This window comes from Cervus canadensis, chromosome 33, assembly GCF_019320065.1.
Source record: "Cervus canadensis isolate Bull #8, Minnesota chromosome 33, ASM1932006v1, whole genome shotgun sequence".
In the NCBI taxonomy this organism is placed as follows: Eukaryota; Metazoa; Chordata; class Mammalia; order Artiodactyla; family Cervidae; genus Cervus; species Cervus canadensis.
In genome coordinates, this window is record NC_057418.1 from 3,820,124 (window position 1) to 3,839,819 (window position 19,696).

At 37.6% G+C, this 19,696-nt stretch overlaps 1 protein-coding gene across 7 annotated transcripts in view; it reads left to right on the forward strand.

Annotated features, from left to right (window-relative positions):
- The window catches only part of LAMA2 (laminin subunit alpha 2), a 693,967-nt gene that overhangs the window by 644,368 nt on the left and 29,903 nt on the right, over positions 1-19,696 (forward strand). For 4 of the 7 annotated variants that reach the window (XM_043457137.1, XM_043457134.1, XM_043457131.1 and 1 more), the window contains 5 exons: positions 2,584-2,722; positions 4,788-4,799; positions 7,934-8,054; positions 12,730-12,906; positions 16,504-16,652. In XM_043457137.1, coding sequence (XP_043313072.1) covers positions 2,584-2,722; positions 4,788-4,799; positions 7,934-8,054; positions 12,730-12,906; positions 16,504-16,652 — 598 coding nt within the window. The remainder of the gene's footprint in view (positions 1-2,583; positions 2,723-4,787; positions 4,800-7,933; positions 8,055-12,729; positions 12,907-16,503; positions 16,653-19,696) is intronic. The other 3 variants (XM_043457138.1, XM_043457133.1, XM_043457136.1) reach the window with 1 other exon arrangement.

The window sequence follows — 19,696 nt, forward strand, 5'->3', positions numbered from 1 at the left end:
GGAGTTGGTGATGGACAGGGAGGCCTGGCGTGCTGCGGTTCATGGGGTCGCAAAGAGTCAGACACGACTGAGGGACTGAACTGAACTGAACTGAAGGACCAAAGGACCCCGTAGGGTTTGGATGTAGAGAGGACACTGTGGGTTTTAGCAAGGTCAGAATCCATGGAGTAGTGAGATAGGAATTCAAGTAAGGCTATTGCTCCTTTTCAGATACCTGATTATTTGTTTTACACAAGTTATTCTCAGCTAGTTTGTAAAAGCACTGTCCCTTGTGAAGTTCAAACTGTCTTTTTCAGGAAGCACTCCCACCTTCTGAGTCAGTTAGTAGAACCACAGCCACTAATAGAGGTGCCCCATGTCCCCCCAAGTGCATTGATATGGACGCAAAATTGATCACTTAGCTTTTCAGTGGACTAAGAGAAGAAAAGACCTGCCAAAGTGAAAACGATTCCTTTATAACGACTCAGTATTGATTAGAAAATACTTGTTAAGCTCCTACTCTGTGTCTAGTATTGAATAAAACCCTTAATTCCCTGTTTACCCATAAATGATGTCTGAACTCATCAACTCTAAAATTTATGTTAATTGCTGTTCTGTAAGGGAAAGAAATAGGGCAAGGAATAAAAGCAAGTGTTAGCATTCCATAACAGAACCCGCTCCACATCTGTCACTCATGAAGGCCAGAGTAGAACCCTTTCCTTAAATCAGTAAAAATATGCCATCCTTCGTCTCAATACCAAAGCTAATACTTCAGTGGGCCAGTGAGTTTCACTTCAATTGTGTTTCTACTTTTTAATCAGTTTTTCTTAGAATGATTTCTAAAAATGCATATATTCACTCAGGGATAAGGAGGAAAACTACCTCCAGTCACTGGCTTGCCTATGATAGACAGACAACATCTCATTTTCACAGACATTATTAAAATGTATACCAGGTCTATAGAAAAAAGCCTATTTTCACATTCCAGTCAACAGCCCTATGTGAAAACTTATTTCCTGATCTGGATTTTTTTAAAAAAAGGATATGTATGAAAAAGTTTTGAAAACATTTTTATAAATCTTTTTTATTTTAGCTGCCAGTCTGGTCAAAAAGATATGTGAGTATGAAATTGATATGTGCTGGAAAGTAATTAACTTTTTTAAATCTTAACTTGCTTAATAGTTTTTAATTAGGCAGTTATTTTTGAAGTAATTTTTTTTGTTTATCTTTGTAAAGTTCTTCTTTGAGGATCTGAGGCGTTAATAGGTTTGGGTATTTTATTTTGGATATTTTTTAAGGTAGTTATGTTTGGTTTTACTGAGGATACTTCCTTTTGAAATGGAAGAGCTACAGATTACAATGGAATTTTGGAGTTTGATATTTCTCTTTATTTTTCAAAGAACACTCTGCTAAAAAATGGTGAGTTGGGAGAAAATAATAATATTTCAAGATCAAACAAACGAGAAATACTGCTTGTTCTATGTCCCTTTTTTGAAGCATTACTTTTCATATTAGTGTGTTGCAAGATCTGAGCAACCATAAAATTAAGATCTGTGTTTAAATTTGCTTAACCTAGTGTTTGTCATATTTATTTGATCCAGCAATATCCAAGAAACTAATGCGCCAAAAATAAACACTTTGAAATGCCCTTAAAACTCATTGGTTCGAGTGGCCATTTTTAGACCCTTGCTAATTCAGATGTTATATCCAGGAAAGATTTAGAGGCCAAATTTGTCTTGTTAATGAACTGATGCCTCAATATGCATCAAGGATTCAAAATATATGAAGCAGTTAAAGGTTGGGCCTAGGCAAATATTATGGTGCGATAGCACATAATTCAGAGAGAACCTAGCCTGACTCTTAAGAATGAAGAGGGTAAGAATCAGTGAGATAAAGTGTTCTCATCTGCTCTCTGAACAAAGCAGTTTAAACAGAAAAGGGTCTCTCTTTTTTCCTTTTTCCTTTCTATTTCTAAATTCTTATCCTCATCATATTGGGAATATATTTAGAGACCTGAGAGAAAAGCAGTAAGCAATGAAAACTGTACCTCTCTTGAAACTCTCAGCATCCTCCATCTAAAATATAACTTAACAATGGATGTGGATCCTATTATCTTGCAAAATCAAACATTCCCATCTCTCCACTTCCAGGCACAATCACGTCATCCTCATTCCTCTAGGGATGAGCCTCAGCTCCAGTACTTCTGTGGATACTGAAATGTACAGACAGAATCACAAATTTTGTTTATTTCTAATTCATAGTCTGATTTCTAGTTAGATATTTATCCTATCATTAGTTAATTATTTTTATTTTCTAACTACTTGTATTATGGAAAGCTGTGTCAATGAGTTCTCTGTTGTCCATCTAAACATTTTTATTTTATCTTGACTGGTTTCTGTTCAGGCCACTATTTTCATGCGTTCTTTGTGGATCGTATAACAATGTATTTTATTGATGTTGTAGTTTCTGCAATTATTAAAAAGCTGTATATAGTTACACTGTTAATTTGAGAATTAAAGTAAAAGTATCTTGAAGAAGCAGAAATGATATAGATGTGGTTGGTATTGCTCAAATAAAATGTGAAACTTTCTCCTTCCTTTGCAGCCAACATATCAATTGTAGATATTGATACTAACCAGGAGGAGAACATAGCAACTTCATCTCCGGGAAACAACTTTGGTCTTGACTTGAAAGCAGATGACAAAATATATTTTGGTGGTCTGCCAACACTGAGAAACTTGAGGTAATTTGATGTATATTTAAGGCTAAGGATTAAGTTTTAATTAAATGGTCACTATGCTCACTAGAGTTCTGAAGTTTAATTATAACAGGAATATCATATAACCTTTAGTTGCAGAAAAGGCCTAATCTAAAAAATTGTACTACATGTTAAAATAATACCAGGATTTTAAAAACCAGAGATTAATTGGATATCTTTATTGAAGAGGTGGAGGGGAATCACTGTTACCTTTCCAGTCCAGATAAAAAGAATTATAAAGTTATTAAAGGTGGAAACTGGAGTTGAATGTAATTGCCTTTCTGCTGTACATTCACCAGAGATAATGGTGCACTGACTCTGCCGAGTGTTCTGAAAACTAGGCAGTGTTCCAGGACACTGTGAGTGTAACCTACTTTATGGCCAAGCACGAGCATGATAATAGTGTAATGGGACGTTCCCATGTACTTGATGCTAAGCAGTGTTAGTTGTTCTTGCCCATGTCGATATTTTTCAAAACTTCACATATATTTTTTAGATAATAGGATGGGGGGATATATTTAGTTTAATAGTTTAATTAATTCCAAAATAAAAGTAATTTAAAAGTGTCAGAAAATATTTCATGTGATATTTCATTGATCTCCTGCTTGTTACAAAACAGCCTATAAGAAATAAAAGTTATAGAGTACTTGGTGCTCAATAAAAGTTAATTGAATCTGATTTGGATGGGATGAATTGATTTGGCCAAACCATAACAGTTTACTATAACTGTAGACCACCATATTTTTAAGTTTTATTTTGTTTAGTTTGCTAGTTTTCATGATTACAAAAGTCCTGCGTAGGTGTTTCTATACTAAAAAGACACATTACAATTGGAATGGTCTCAGAATAACTGAAAAGGTTGATGGTCAGTTCTTCTCATATTTCTCAAACAAGCAGTGGAACTTCAGTCTCATTTATGATATTGAGCATGCAAACTGAGGTTTGTGTTTCTTTCTGTATCTAAATTCATAAACCAGACACCTGTTCAGTTTATCAGGTGTATAATTTGATAAGTTTAATGCAGATAAACTGGCTCTGCATTCATCCACATGATATTGTACTTGTGTTAGGAATATATATTTTAAATGTCTGGTCAGAAAAATTATTGCAGATCAAATGTATTTGAATAGTGGCATAGTTATTACTCCAGAATCCGTTTATTCATTCAACAGGTGTTTGATAACCATCTACTATGTTCCAGATACTATTTAAATACTGGGGATCTAGCAAATTGTTCAAGTCTAAGATTTACTTTGCCAGATTACTAACTAAATTCTCTATGAGTGAATTAAATGTAGCCAAAATCAGGCTATCCAAAGATCGCTTCATCTATTCTGGTGGTAATGTAGTTTTAATTACCATAAAGTGATTTTTAGGAATTATCCACAAAAGCGTATATGTTAACTTAACTGAGATGGGTTTATGTATTATTAAATAGTTTGCAGACTATATACCTAGTGAGTCTTTCTTGCCACAATGTTTTTTTACTTCCACAGTATAGCATTTCATAATTATAATATTACTATGGTATGACACATTATTTCAAAACAATCTTTAGACATTTATTTGTGAGACATATATTTGTGACTGTTCAAGGAGCCATGCATTCGTAGCTGTGATTTGCCCACAGGCAAGATCTTCATATGATAAAGTGCAAAAGATGTGATGGACATGAATTATTTTATATGTATTAAGTTCAAGCTAAGTTCAAAGAGGCAATAAGCTCTCCTTATAAGCTACTCATGAATATTACAGCACGGGAACATTTGTTCATTTTCCATTCATAAAAATGATAAACATGAATGCTTTAAATTCAATTCCAAAATAAAAATTTTCTAAGAGAATGGTGTGGGAGATGGTCACCACTGGATTCTATTTTCTTTACAGTCAGGGTGTATGCCTGTGTTCCTTTCTTGTGGTATTTTACTTTCCTTTGTAGATCTCTGTGAAATGCTTTTTGTTTTAAAAGATTTATGATTATAGTTTATTGTTTTACTAAATGAAAATGCAATTATAAGTAAATCATTTTTTTCTCTTTCCTTTGACCTAGTATGAAAGCAAGGTAAAATTTAAATTTATGCATGCCTTTTTCAAGTGCATGGGTTGGGTCAGTGTGGCTTCTTAGATAAAGCGGTGATGCAGAAGCAGAGTGACTCCTCTCCAGCTTTATTCATAGTACATTTCACCAGCAAGTGATGCATTCTGAGATGATTCTCATGCTGCCCTTTGCTTACAAAAATGCTGCTGCTTACCCACCATCACAGAGCTGCAGTTTGACGTGTTTCACCAGCCGTGATGATGAATTTGCTCTGCTTATTTGTTCAACAGCCCACGCACAGTGCCCTCTAGCGCACACTTGCAGCAGCGCAGGCCAAGGGCAGCGGGTCAGGTTTATGGGCACAAATCTAGTTCTGGGGAACAAAGTGATCTTCTGGGCTGAACCTCAGACTCTGCTCTCCCAGGTACTGTACTATCTGCTGAATAAGCAACTGTGCCCCCAAATGCTTAGATTGCTTTTTGCAAGCCTGCAAAGATGCACATGTTTACACGGCCCTTGCACCTCTTGGCAAAGCTGCTTCTTTATTGCCTTGTTTATTTAGAATTTATGGAGTCAGATAAAAGGAGCCTCTAGAAATACTGTATGTAAAACAAATGTTTGCATTAATGATGAGAAAGTTTGCAGACAGTCATCCTAGCTACTCAGGAGCATCTCAATTCCGATTTGCAGGCGGGCAGTATTAGCCTGGAAGTTTTAAGCATCAGGCCCCTTGTAAGTGGCTGATCAAACACCAGAGATGTGTGCAAGGCTGGCGCAGTCTGGCTAGAGTTACAGCTGACTGTTTTGGTATTTCAAAACCTAACAGTGCCAAATTTCCCAAAAGGACATAGTGAAGCTGAGCTGATCAAAGAAATTTTCAAAGCAAAGGCTAGATTTTTAATACCAGAAACTAGACTATGTAGAACTGAAAGTGTGGAAAAAAATAAGTTGTTTCATCACGGACCAGTCAAGTGCTGTTTGCTGAGATGGCTAAAAGGCAAAGGCTGGCTTTCAATGAAAGTATATGCTAATAAGGCTCTGGAATGACACTGTGTAGCTTTGTAATTTTGCCTCTGAGGCAAACAGAGGAAACAGAGGCCTGTGGTTACCATTAGGAGTCTGATCACCATATGTGATTACTTATCCCCTGTGATTTTCATAATGTCGAGCTTGCTGAATCATTGTGTTTTGAAATAGTTCTTTGTATTTCCCTGAAACAATGAAGTGTGTAACTTGTAGGAGTGATTTATTTTATTGATAAGACCTCTGAGAAACTTGTGATAAATCAGACCTCCTCTCAACAAACATGGAAGCAAATGAATGTTGAGAATGAAGTTCACTGGCTTCCTTTACACAGGAAGGATATATAAGCAAGATTCTCACTGTCCAGCGGGCATGTTTTTATAATAACCAGCTGACCGAACAGAAGGGAAGACCTTGGGAACAAGTGGAAATGATCAAAGAAAATAAAACAGTCCCAGAGAGGAAGAAACAGCAGATAAATCCCCGGATGCACACTGCCAGGCGTCTGACTGCTGGCCTCCCTGTTTGTCCTAATGCCATGTGTTTTTTATTAAGGCAAAAAAGGAATCCTGCCCCCATGGGACAGTGAGGAGAGAGTTAATCATTATCCAACCAAGTATAATACCTTGGTATTGATTGGACACGTTTTAGAGTTGCTTGCTTGTGTGCGCGCTAAGTCACTTCAGTCATGTCCAACTCTTTATGACCCTGTGGACTGTCGTCCACCAGGCTCCTTGTCCATGGATTCTCCAGGCAAGAATACTGGAGTGGGTTGTCATGCCCTCCTCCACGGGATCTTCCCCACCCAGGGATCAAACCTGCGTCTCCTGAAGCTTCTGCATTGCAGGTGGATTCTTTACCACTGAGCCACTGGGAAGGCCCTTAGAGTTGCTTATTAACATTTTTAAAAAAAGTATTATTTTTTCTCTTTCTGTTGACCTGCATCATTCAATATGGTAGCCACTAGCCACACTGGCTGTTTAGCTTTAAATTAAAGAAATTTCTTTTTAAAAAATGGTATTTCCCTGGCTGTCCAGTGTTTAAAATTATACACTCACACCTCAGGGGGCGTGAGTTTGATCCCTAACTGGGGAACTAAGATCCTATATGCCATGCAGTGTCGCCAAAAAAAGAAAAGAAAATAAAATTAAATAGCAATAAAAATCCAGTTTCTCATTGGCACAAGCTACTTTTCAAGTGTCAGCAGCCATATATGACTACTCATTACTGATTTGGACAGTGCAGGAAAGAATATTTCTACCGTCACAGAAAGTTCTACTGGACAATGCTGCTATGGATGAAAAAAGTGTCACCGTTAACATCCTGTTAGCTTGTGCTTATCAAGCACTTACTGCATGCCAGCATGTTTATACTTTTTTAAGAAGTAGTAAGCAAAAAGTAAATATTCAAGTGTCTTTTGGATGTTGAAGCCATTTTCAACTTTATTGGAAAAATTAAATGTATGTTTTGTCCTTTGGTTGCTTTATTTTGTTACTGCTCCAATACAGAATAAATACTTTAGGGTCAATTTGTAAACTTAAAGTATCTTTTTTGAAACTGTAATCCAAAAGAATATTTCTCAGGTTTTATTTGACTTAAAATTTTTAAAGAGAAATATGACATTATCTTATTCTCAGCTAACCCCTCAAAAAAAAGTCTCAATGGCAGAAATATTGTCTTTTCAAAATAAATGTTTCCAGATTTTTAAATTTTGAGCAAGATTTTATTTAATATTTTTTTGTTATATAGTGTGATTATGCTGTCCGGTACAAGTATCTGCTCTTGGGTGGAAAAAAAACAAATACATTTCATTATGCATATGAAGCACTTCCAAAGAAGTCAGTTAATTTCTATACCTTGTATTGAGATGCAATAGTTGAGGTTATTTTTTAAAAGGAGAGAAAGAAGAGCTACATAAAGACTCCTTGTGCAAGTTGGTGCTAATATCCACCTATCCAACCAGTAGCTCATGGAACACAGTTTTCTGGGTCCATATGTGCCCCTGTGCAGTTTGAGAGACATACGCCTGCCTGTGCATCCGTTTGCTCCATATGGCTTGCATCCGATAGTCACAGACACTATACTGCCACTGTCCTAACGATATTGCTTTTGTTTTCCATTTAACTTTTCAATAGGCCAGAAGTAAATGTGAAGAAATATTCTGGTTGCCTCAAAGATATTGAAATTTCAAGAACTCCGTATAATATACTTAGCAGCCCTGATTATGTTGGTGTTACCAAAGGATGTTCACTGGAGGTTGGTCTCTTCTTAATGGCTTCCTAAATACCTTCATATCAGATTTCACTTATTTAGTTTGGGTCTATTACAGGGACCAGTCCTTGTTAATCTGTTTTAAATTCCTACTGACCCTAGTCTTGCTGTTCTTTAGTCGCTAAGTCGTGTCCAGCTCTTTTGCGACCCCTTGAACTGTAACCCAACAGGGTCCTCTGTCGTGGAATTTCCCAGGCAAGAATACTGGAGTGGGCTGACATTTCTTACTCCAGAGGATCTTCCTGACCCAAGAATTGAACCCATATCTCCTGCATCTCCTGCACTGGCAGGCAGATTCTTTTTTTTAATTTATTTATCTTAATTGGAAGCTAATTACTTTACAATATTGTGGTGGTTTTTTGTCATACATTGACATGAATCAGCCATGGGTGTACATGTGTTCCCCATCCTGAACCCCCCTCCCACCTCCCTCCCCATCCCATCCCTCTAGGTCTTCCCAGTGCACCAGCCCCGAGCACTTGTCTCGTGCATCCAACCTGGGCTGGTGATCTGTTTCACACTTGATAGTATGCATGTTTCAGTGCTATTCTCTCAGATCATCCCACCCTCGTCTTCTCCCATAGAGTCCAAAAGTCTGTTCTTTATATCTCTGTCTCTTTTGCTGTCTCACATATAGGGTCATCATTACCATCTTTCTAAATTCCGTATATATGCGTTAATATACTGTGTTGCTGTTTTTCTTTCTGACTTACTTCACTCTGTATAATAGGCTCCAGTTTCATCCACCTCATTAGAACTGATTCAAATGGATTCTTTTTAATAGCTGAGTAATATTCCATTGTGTATATGTACCACAGCTCTCTTATCTGTTCTGCCGATGGACATCTAGGTCACTTCCATGTCCTGGCTATTGTAAACAGTGCTGGCAGGCAGATTATTTACCACTGAGCCACCAGGAAGCCCCAACCCTAGCCTTGAAAGTGAAAGTGAAGTTGCTCAGTCATGCCCGACTCTTTGCGACCTCATGGACTATAGCCCACCAGGCTCCTCTGTCCATGGGATTTTCCAGGCAAGAATACTGGAGTGAGTTGCCATTTCCTTCTCCAGGGCATCTTCCCAACCCAGGGATTGAACCCAGGTCTCCTGCATTGTAGCAGACGCTTTACCGTCTGAGCCACCAGGGAACCCTAGCCTTAGCTCTGCATAAATGATAAAGCAAGATTGAAGTACTTCTAAAAATTATCATGATCAACTAAACTTAGGAAAACAGTATTATAAAAGATTCCAAACTCCTTTCCACATGGACAGCACTTCATAGTATGTACTTCTTAATATTAATCTCTTTTCTGGTTCTTTCTTCCTTTCCAGCACTACTTTTGTCTTTTCCTCATTATCATGTCATCTGTATTAGATTTAGTTTATCTTCCTGTCTTGTATATAGCTTTATTATCAATCTTAATTTTTTTTTTCTGGAATCTGTTAGTTTACTCAAATAACAAGTAATAATTTATACCATGATCATTGGTATTTAACAACTTGTCCACAGCTTAGAAGTCAAGCCACCTTTTCTTTGAAAATGGCATGTAGCGGGAGCTATCTGCAAAGACTTGGCTTTGATGGGACTGCAAAGTCCCCTGTTATCAATATCTTCAGTATCTTTTCTTTATTGCCGCAGCAGCCTAGCAGCCCCTGATTCCACTTGACTATTCTGCATCGACTCTTCAATAGGCACTAACCCATAAGAGAGAGAAACACAAGTCACAGCTTTTCTCTCATGTTGGTTGGCCAGAAATTTTGTTTAGGTTTTTCCATAAAATGAAAGTGAAAGTGAAGTCGTGTCCAGCTCTCTGCGACTCCATGGACTGTAGCCTACCAGGCTCCTCCATCCTTGGGATTTTCCAGGCAAGAATACTGGAGTGGGTTACCATTTCCTTCTCCAGGAGATCTTCCTGACCCAGGGTTTGAACCTGGGTCTCCCGCATTGTAGGCAGACACTTTACCATCTGAGCCACCAGGGAAGTCCACCTTTTCCATAAGGTGTTACAGAAAAACCTGAGCAAACTTATTGATTAACCCAATAAAATCTGATAAGAATCATCATCGAATATTAGTAAATTTTTCAATTCAGTTCAGTCACTCAGTCATGTCTGATTCTTTGCAACCCCATGGACTGCAGCACACCAGGCTTCCCTGTCCATCACCAACTACCAGAGCTTGCTCAAACTCATGTCCATCGAGTTGGTGATGCCATCCAACCATCTCATCTGTCGTCCCCTTCTTCTCCTGCCTTCAATCTTTCCCAGCACCAGGGTCTTTTCAAATGAGTCATTTTTTCACATCAGGTGACCAAAGTATTGGAGTTTCAGCTTCAGCATCAGTCCTTCCAATGAACACCCAGGACTGATCTCCTTTAGGATGGACTGGTTGGATCTCCTTGCAGTCCAAGCGACTCTCAAGAGTCTTCCCCAACACCACAGTTCAAAAGCATCAATTCTTCTGCGCTCAGCTTTCTTTATACTCCAATTCTCACATCCATACATGACTACTGGAAAAACCATAGCTTTGACTAGATGGACCTTTGTTGACAAAGTAATGTCTCTGCTTCTTAATATGCTGTCTGGGTTGATCATAGCTTTTCCTCCAAGGAGCAAGCATCTTTTAATTTCATCACTGCAATCACCATCTGGAATTCTAAAAGTAATGAGTTTGTTTTTAAAAAGAAAATGCCAGACATCCATGGTGGTTCAGTGTTTAAGAGTCTGCCTGCCAGTGCAGGGAACATAGGTTCCATCCCTGGTCCAGGAAGGCCCCACATGCTTCAGAGAATAAGCAACACAACTGCTGAACCTGTGCCCTAGAGCACATGCTCCACAGCAAGAGAAGCCACTACGATGAGAAGCCCACACACGGCAACTCGAGCGTAGCCCCAGCTCACTGCAGCTAGAGAAAGTGTGCACGCAGCAACAAAGACCCAGAGCAGCCAAAAATAAATAAATAAATAGGAAATTTTATAAAAACAAATAAAAATAAAATGGTAATCATACTTATAAATCGTTAATTATCCTGATATGACCCAACTATTCATTTTAGCTGCTTCCTCCAGTTAAAATTATTTTAAGGCATTGTGATGGGAGACAAAGGGATTTGGGAAAAAAAGAGAAAATCACCACTGAGCTATGAGGTTTAAAGACTGGAACAGAACTTTTGGGATCTTCATTGTGCCTAGTTACAGTTTCTGACCTGCAAATAGCCATAGACACCCACCCTGAGAAGCTTGGGGACAGGAAAAAGGAAAGTATGTACAGAATTTAATCCCTAAGAATCCATATTGACCTCTTTTTGCTCGGAGTTTTAATCTTCCAAAGCCTGACTCTCATCCACATGCAAAAGGTATATACATGAGAATGGAAAACTGTCCAGAAAATGAATAGCCTGTATACTTGGAAATGATGGTTCTGTAAAGGTACTTTTCAGTAATCAGGAATTATTTGCAACTAAAATATGAAGCAGAAATTGAAATATTTGATAAATATTAAAAAGTCTGCACAGTAGTTTTATTTGAACTATCCAAGACTCTATGATTTGAAAATTGGAATCAAAAACAGATTATACATTTTATAACATTTATGTCACTTAACTTGGCCTGGAACACGGCTGGGGAAAATAGCCTGCATTAAAAGATTCCTTGTTTTCACTCCAGCAAAATCCAGGACTTTTCAAATGAACATTTTAAGCACTAAATGCCCAACTACAGGGGGTTGCTTAAATAAATCCTTGCACATTCCTACAATGGAATGACCTGCTACTAAAAGTGAGATTGAAATCTAAATTTTCTGACAGAGATATCCCCCACATATAAAGTGAGAAAAAGAAGTTACAAATGAACGTACCTGTCATGATTCAGTATGAATATAGAGAGGAGGAGAGAGGAAAGGGGCAAGGTTGTAAAAAATAAAACAAGTGAATGACTGCATGGCTGCATGAATACACGAATGAATGGATTATATAGATAGAAAGTTATGCTTCTACACAGCTTTGGGATGGGAGTGATTTTTACACTCTTAGCTTTTGTACTTTGTTGCTGTCTCCAATGTTACTGTTTCAATTTTATCAGCAAAGACTGATACTGTTTTCATTTTAAGAAAATTAAACTATGAAATATTTGGTTTATTTTTAAAATTTAAATTGTATCTGATTTTTAAAAAATTCCTCCAGAGTGTCTTTATTTAGTAGCAATGAACATCTTTACCCTGGACTCATCACTGAGAAAGAATGCAGACAGAGACTACGGTCAGACTCAGCTATAAAACATAAGCAATTAATTGGTAAAAGGATTCAAGGGATCAATGAGAGTGTTTTCAAGGAAGATTTAGCAAGATAGATTTAAATCAGAAGAAAATGTTACCTATTAGTGATAATCAGTAATAGTCTTTTATATTTCAAATCAAAAGTTTTAGAATAAAAGCAGAACCCCAAAGTTTTATTTTAACTTAAACTGTTCAGGAAATTCAATGTTACAGTTTGGAATAATATTTCTTAAGTTGCTCTTAAGCGTAACTGAGTTTTCATGCATTCTGAGTTGTTGTGCATGACAATATGTTTCATAGTAACTTTGAGCGCATTGAGAGGGTGAGTGAGATGGAGAAACTAAGTGTTCATTCATTTCTAATCTTTCTTCCCTTCTTTCCTTTTACTGAAGAACGTTTACACGGTTAGCTTCCCCAAACCTGGTTTTATAGAGCTGTCTCCTGTGCCTATTGATGTTGGAACAGAAATCAATCTGTCCTTCAGCACCAAGAATGAGTCTGGGATCATTCTCTTGGGAAGTGGAGGGACACCCATTCCACCTAGGAGAAAACGACGGCAAACTGGACAGGTAATTACAACACCTAATTAATACAATAAAAATAATAATTAATAAAAAATACAATAACTAATTAATAATGCATTTTCCCTAATGCTTACATAAACAATTATTTTACAAAGAGACTCAGGAGAGGTATTTAGGATTTATAAATTGTCTTTGTATTTTTTTAATTTGTATCATTTATTTCTATTATCATCTTCTTAGGACAATTATCTCCCCAAGGATTTTTCTGTTGGTCAATTCTAGGTGTAGGTGCACTTGTATTTACATCCGTATATCATATGAGTTTGAACATACAAAGAGAGAAAGCTTAAAATATATTCAAATTGTATTAGTATTCTCTTGTAAGTCCAGTTTCCTACTAACTCTGTAGATATCCAAGGGGACCCTTAAATTTAAATTCCCTTTGGATCAGTTTCACTAGCTAATGATGCAGTCTGTTGGCGCCTAACTGCTCCACCTTCTCTGGACACGAAGAAAGCAAAGAATGGACCTGGGTAGGAGAAGACAAAAAGAACGCAACCAGCGCAGGCGTGCACAATAGTGACATCAAAATAAAGCCTACACAGAGTCTGCTTTGTGAATGTCTGTTTTCATACCCTCTAGCCATTCAGTTCTATTAAAGCCATCTCTTAAGTGTCCACATCTAGGCACCATAAGTCTTTTACTGCATGGATATTCCTCCAATACTTTCAATCACACTTTCAAAGATAACACATTTTTTTCCATTTAGTCTAGTTTTTCTCAGTGAAAGGATTCTTAGGAATTACCTAGTCTACCATGGCCAAAGCATAGAGTACATTATAAATATGTTCTTTATAAATATGCATGCATCCCTGTAAATCAGGTTGTATTGCTTGTGATTATAGGATTTTTAAAATCACTTTTAGCATTTAAAGTTTAATAATTTAAACCACTATTTAATAATAGCATATAATAATATTATTTTCTCCCCACCACCAAAAAAAGAAAATAACAAAATACAATTGACCATTGAAAATATGAGTTTGATGACACAGGCCCACTTGTATGTGAAGTTTTTCTTCAATAGTAAATGCAACAGTATTAAAGGTCCAAGGTTGATTAAAAGTGAGGATACAGAATATCTGGTATGGAGGAACTGAGTAAATGAAGGGCCAACTGTAAGTTATGCTCTGATTTTTGACTGTGTGGAGGGCCAGTGCCTCATGTCATTCACCTGTACTGACATAAAATCCAAAAATGTACAACCATGAGTAACTTGCATTATCTGTTTCTTTACAGATAAAAAGTAAAAAGTCTGAAAATAATATAATCATCTTGAGAGATGTAGAGAACACCTGTAGCTAAATTAAACACCCATTCCTGATCAAAAATAACAATAACAAAAGACTTAGTAAATTAAAAAGAGGATGATAGGAAAGCATAAACATTTCCTATAAAATCAAGCCCAAGAAAAGATAAATATTATTGCTATACTGGTCTTAGCTGATGCAATAAGAAAAGAATGAGTAAATATAGTACAAGAAAAAACATATAATTTAACAAGAAATATAACAAAAAAACATAAGACCTATACTGGAAAAATTATAAAATTTATTGAAAATGTATAACAGACTACCTAATAAGTCATTATGTTAATGGAAAGACTCCGTGTTAAAAATAGTTCAATTCTCCATAAAATGATATGTAGGTTTGCCTTCAATGAAAATACCACCTTATCTTTTTGTAAATCAGAACAAATTAATTCGAAAATTTATATCAAAAGTCCAAGAAAGTTATGAAATAGAATAAGTTGGAGGACTGTCCTAGCAGTTTTGAATCATGGTTGTGCAGTATTAATAGGTGGATAACTGTGTCAGTGGAACATAAGAGAGCCAAGTTTAGATGGAAATGACATTTGGCAGTAGGGGGCATTGCACATAATCAGGAAAAAAGTGAACCTTTAAGTGAATGATTCTGGGGCAATTTGCTATCCATTTAGGAAAACCAAAAAATGAAGTAATTTCTATTTCATGTTAAACAGAAAAATTAATTCCCAATGAATTAAAGTCTTAAGTATGAAAGGAAAAAGCTTTAAAATGTTTAGAAGAAAATGTAAAAGGACAACCTATGACCTTAAGGGAGAAAAGAATTTCTTTGGGAAGAAAAAAACAGAAAACATTTTGTTTTGAAGATTAGAGGGAGAAGTGGTGCTTTATCTCATTTTATATTGTGCATAACAAGTACAGAATAAGTATAATAAAAATAAACGTTCTCCTAATGTCTTTTCCTTTTAATCCAAAAAAAAAAAATTATTTTCTCACTGCTACAAATAAGCCAGTTATTATAATAAAAGGACCAGATCAAACATTCTGAGATAGATTTTCACTAAAGGATATCTGTGCCCTGGATCACAGTCAAGTAATTAAATACTGCCTTTCAGTTTCAGATTTCTCCTCATCAGAACCAAATAAATAGTCTTGGATCATCAGTTGTCAGGATAGTTCTTAAAATAAAACTTTTTCATTAAAACAATTAAAATGAGAAAATATTAAGTGCTACAGTACAAATTAGAAATAACATGTTAATGCTTCAACATTTTAATGGATATCTGTTTTAAAATCTCACTGTTATTGCTGTCTGAAAGAGGAAGCAATGTTAAATAATTCATTTCTTTTATAGAATCAAACTGGTTAAATGACATACTTTATTTTTCAAAGCTACCAGTTTTGATACCCACAGGGTCATTTGTGATTATGTTCTGCTAACGGGGTTTGAGACCTCAATCAGCTAAAAAAAAAACTTTGAGTGCTTAGATGGCAGTTGCCCCTTTCTGATGGACGGCGACACTAATCCAGGTCCTCGGGCCATTTTGCATTGGACACACAGCAGCACTGCTGATTTTGTAAACTACTGGAGACATTGTGATGTTTGAGTGAAACCATCTCCACCTCCTTGTGGTGACCGGCGGAGGACCAAATGATGGAGTGTAGCAGGTGGCCGTGTGCTCCACTAGAAAAGGAGCACACAGGAGTGTCAGCTTTGGGGATGAGGACTGCATTCAAGCTCCCTGGGGTTCATAAACTGATCTCAGAAACCACGCTGTTGCTATAGTAACAGTGGCAAGAAGAAAGCAATCGTGTTTGTGGATGAAAAATTGTCTGCCTTCTTTCTAAATGTGGGGGGCAAGTTACGTGTTGGTGATGGCAATCCATTCCAACAGCCTGGAGAAGGAATTGAAATCTAATGCTCCAAATGCCCTGAGGTTGGGAGTGAGACCTGATTTCCAGAAGCTAGCTGTCCATCTGTGAATGCAAGGGAGAGGGGTTTTATCAACCCCCTTTGTTTCCTGATGGGTTTTGTGAATTAGAAGCCCAATGCGAGCACAGCTGTTCCTTTCAGCATCGCAAATCTGCTTTGCAGAGATGGCTCTCTTACTACCTCCCTTTCCACATCACCTAACAAGCAAAAATGGTAAGTGATTGTAAAGCTATTTCCAGCTGCTTTAAATACTCTGTAAGAAAATATTGAGTCTTAACTTCTCAGGTAAGCTCTCAGAGCAGATGAATCTGCCGTTCTTTCAGGTAACTAAGCTAAGTCGTAGATGAGACTGCTTTCGTCTTCAATAGCCATTTGCTGTTGCAGGTCTATTATGCGATCTTCCTGAACAAGGGCCGTCTGGAAGTGCATCTCTCCACAGGCGCGCGCACAATGAGGAAAATTGTCGTCAAACCGGAGCCGAGTCTGTTTCACGACGGGAGAGAGCATTCTGTTCATGTAGAGAGAACTAGAGGGTAACGATTGTTCTGGCAACTGACTGCCCTGTCGTAACTAACACGAACGTCTTTGCTCACCTTAACTGGACCTTTGTGTGTATGGACAGACGACGCATCGCTCAAGTGTCAAGTAGCTCAATTTTATCTTCTTTGTATTTCATACTTTGGGAACTTCATTTACCCTGACCCTTAGGAGTTTTATTCTTAACGGTTTTTCTGCTGAGCAGCTGTCCTCTCCACCTCTGGAACACCAAATGCATCTTCTGAAGCCATAGCTAAGAAAAATCTCTCCCTCCGCACCTCTCAAATACTCTCTTCTCCAATAAAGCATATGTGGGTGGTGAAAGGCGCAGAGCGGCTCAGCTGGGGCCCGCAGCCTTTGGCAGCTGCCATTTCATTCGGGTTCCAAAGCAGTTATGGCAGCTGCTTAGAAATCTGTCCCACATCAGAGCAGGACGGCTGCGGCAGGAGCCCCGGAGCCTCGCGCCTGGCCCCTGCCAGGGTGCCCGGGGTCCCTGCCGCAGCTCCGTGAGGGGCCGGGGCTGAGAGGGGCAGGGGCTGGTGGCTTGCCACCGGTGCACAGAGGATGCCTCTCCGCTGATCCCCCAGAGCACTTGCTTCCCGGCCCTGACTCAGGGAATTGGCTGTTAGTGTTATGAGTTGATGTCTTATGTTTTCAGAATGCTGAAGTACTTTATACTTACTTTATTGAGAAAGTCATTTGTTGTTATTTGATTTTTTTTTTCCAATCAAAGTGTATACAGCTCAGGTAAGGGGCTTCCCTGCTGATTCAGCAGGTAAAGAATCCCCCTGCAATGCAGGAGACGCAGGAGATGCACATTCTGTCGCTGGGTGGGTTAGATCCCCTGGAGAAGGAAATGGCAACCCACTCCAGTATTCTTGCCTGAAAAATCCCATGGACAGAGGAGCCTGGTGGGCTGCAGTCCATGGGTCACAAAGAGTCAGACATGACTGAGCAAAGAAGCACACAAGCCCAGTGAGTTTGGAAAGACAATTGGAGAAAAACAGAAGCCCAGAGACTCCAGACCTCCAAGCCAACGACCCATTTATTAGACTGAAAACATAGAAAAGAACTGGAAATCAAACTTGATGAAACCTCAAAATATAGAGAATGCTTTTAAATATAACAGTATGAAGGTGTAGCAAAAGTTCAAGCAAGCAGATGTTATTCTGTACATAAAGACCACCATTTTCTAATCATCCCCTTGTGTGGACAATAGTTTAAATAAGTAATAAGAATGTCTTGTAAGTAAAGAAACTTTCCAAGCTTTGCATTTTTCTGTTATATAGAGCATTATCTTCTGGGCTGAATTGATGCTCAATTACTGAGTATCTACTAACTGAAATGTTTAGAAACCATGATTAAGACAAATGAGGGATCAATATTTGGACAAAGTAAGAACATTTACTAATCTTCTAGGCACATATTGCAGTCAGGGTCTCTGAAGAGAAGTGCAAACTGAATTTTCTCATTTGAACCTTAAGGAATGCTCTAGAATACTGATTTTGCAAGTCTTCTAGACTTTACTTCAGGTCCTTTGCCAAATGTTAGTCCTTCTCATTGTAGGAAAAACTTTTTTTAAGTTTTTAGATAATTTCAAGAAGCAAATGCAGATCTGAGAAATATAGTTGGCCAAAAAAATCATCCAAAATATGTTATTTTGTAGAGAAAGGATTCTGACATTCCCAAGTGCATTTTGATGTTATGCTAAGGTGTCCTTTTAACAGGTGTCTCTTCAAGAAGGGTATTTTACTATGCCAGCGTCACAGCTGTTGGCCATCAGTCCAAGCTTTATTTGATTAAGCTCGGTGTAGTACATCCCTGAAAACTGGTCATTCAGTTAATTGACCATATAAACAAACTGTTGTGCCATTCGCTATTAATTAAAGGATAATGTATTGGACATATTAGTGTGTTGTCACTACACTCTGTGGCAAAACAAGAGCTCATTTGCCACCATAATGTCTCATTCAGCACTCTGAGGTCAAAAAACAATTATCACCTATCCTTTAAGCAAGTGCTTCAATTAACTGATTAACCGGAGATCACTAATGACCCTAAGAACATCACCTAGAAACATATTTTAATGCTTCATATCAATTTTATGGCATGCCCTGTGTCAAATACTACAAAAATTATGTCCTTTAGTTATTCTAAATATATATGAGATATGTATTCATATCCTTTCATCGCAGATGAGGAAATATTAACTAATTTACCCCAAATCACATAGTTAGTAAATAACAGGCAGGATTTAAACCCAGATATACTTGACTTTCACACCTCTATCTGTGCTTGCTAGGTATTTATTCTTACCCTGTTTGTGACCTCAGAGGTTTTTATTACTTGATGGTGATGATGATACTCTTGTTAACTTGGAAATACTTGCTTTATTCCAACACTATTTAGACTGTAAATGTCAATTGTTTCCTTTCTTCGAACTTTGGATAAGATAGTAATTTTAATACCTTTAATACCGCCTCATAAAATTAGTAGATTTTTACCAAACAGAGGCAAGCTTTTCAGTATTTACTCTCGTTATGCTTCCTTTCTCATCTTCTTTCCTTCTCTACTCCTTCCTCTGCAAAAATCTCACCTCCTTTATTTGGTGTCTAATTCCCCAGTACTCCAGTGATCTTCTGCCTTTTATAACTGCTTGGCCCTCTGATCTTCCTCCTGGAGTCCACCTAAATGGCCAGTAGTACTAACTGGATAAAAATAGTAAACCCTAAGAGCCTGGAGGAGAAGCTTAGGCACATAGGTATTCTCCAGGAAAGCATCTTCACACAGGCACAGAATTAGGCTAACGACCACAAAGTTGAAGCAAAATATTTCAGGAGTAATTTGAGGTTTCCAGAATTGGACCAAGATTTGAATACTGCAACCCAATTATTTCTTTCTAACCATCCAAAATATGTTCAATTTAAAAATTTCAGGTTTTGCTTCTCATGTAAATTGTAAATTTTAGGGCACTCCTCTTAATATTTTTACCATGTATGCAGTTCATTTGATGGTGATTTGAAAAAAAAAATCTTGGATC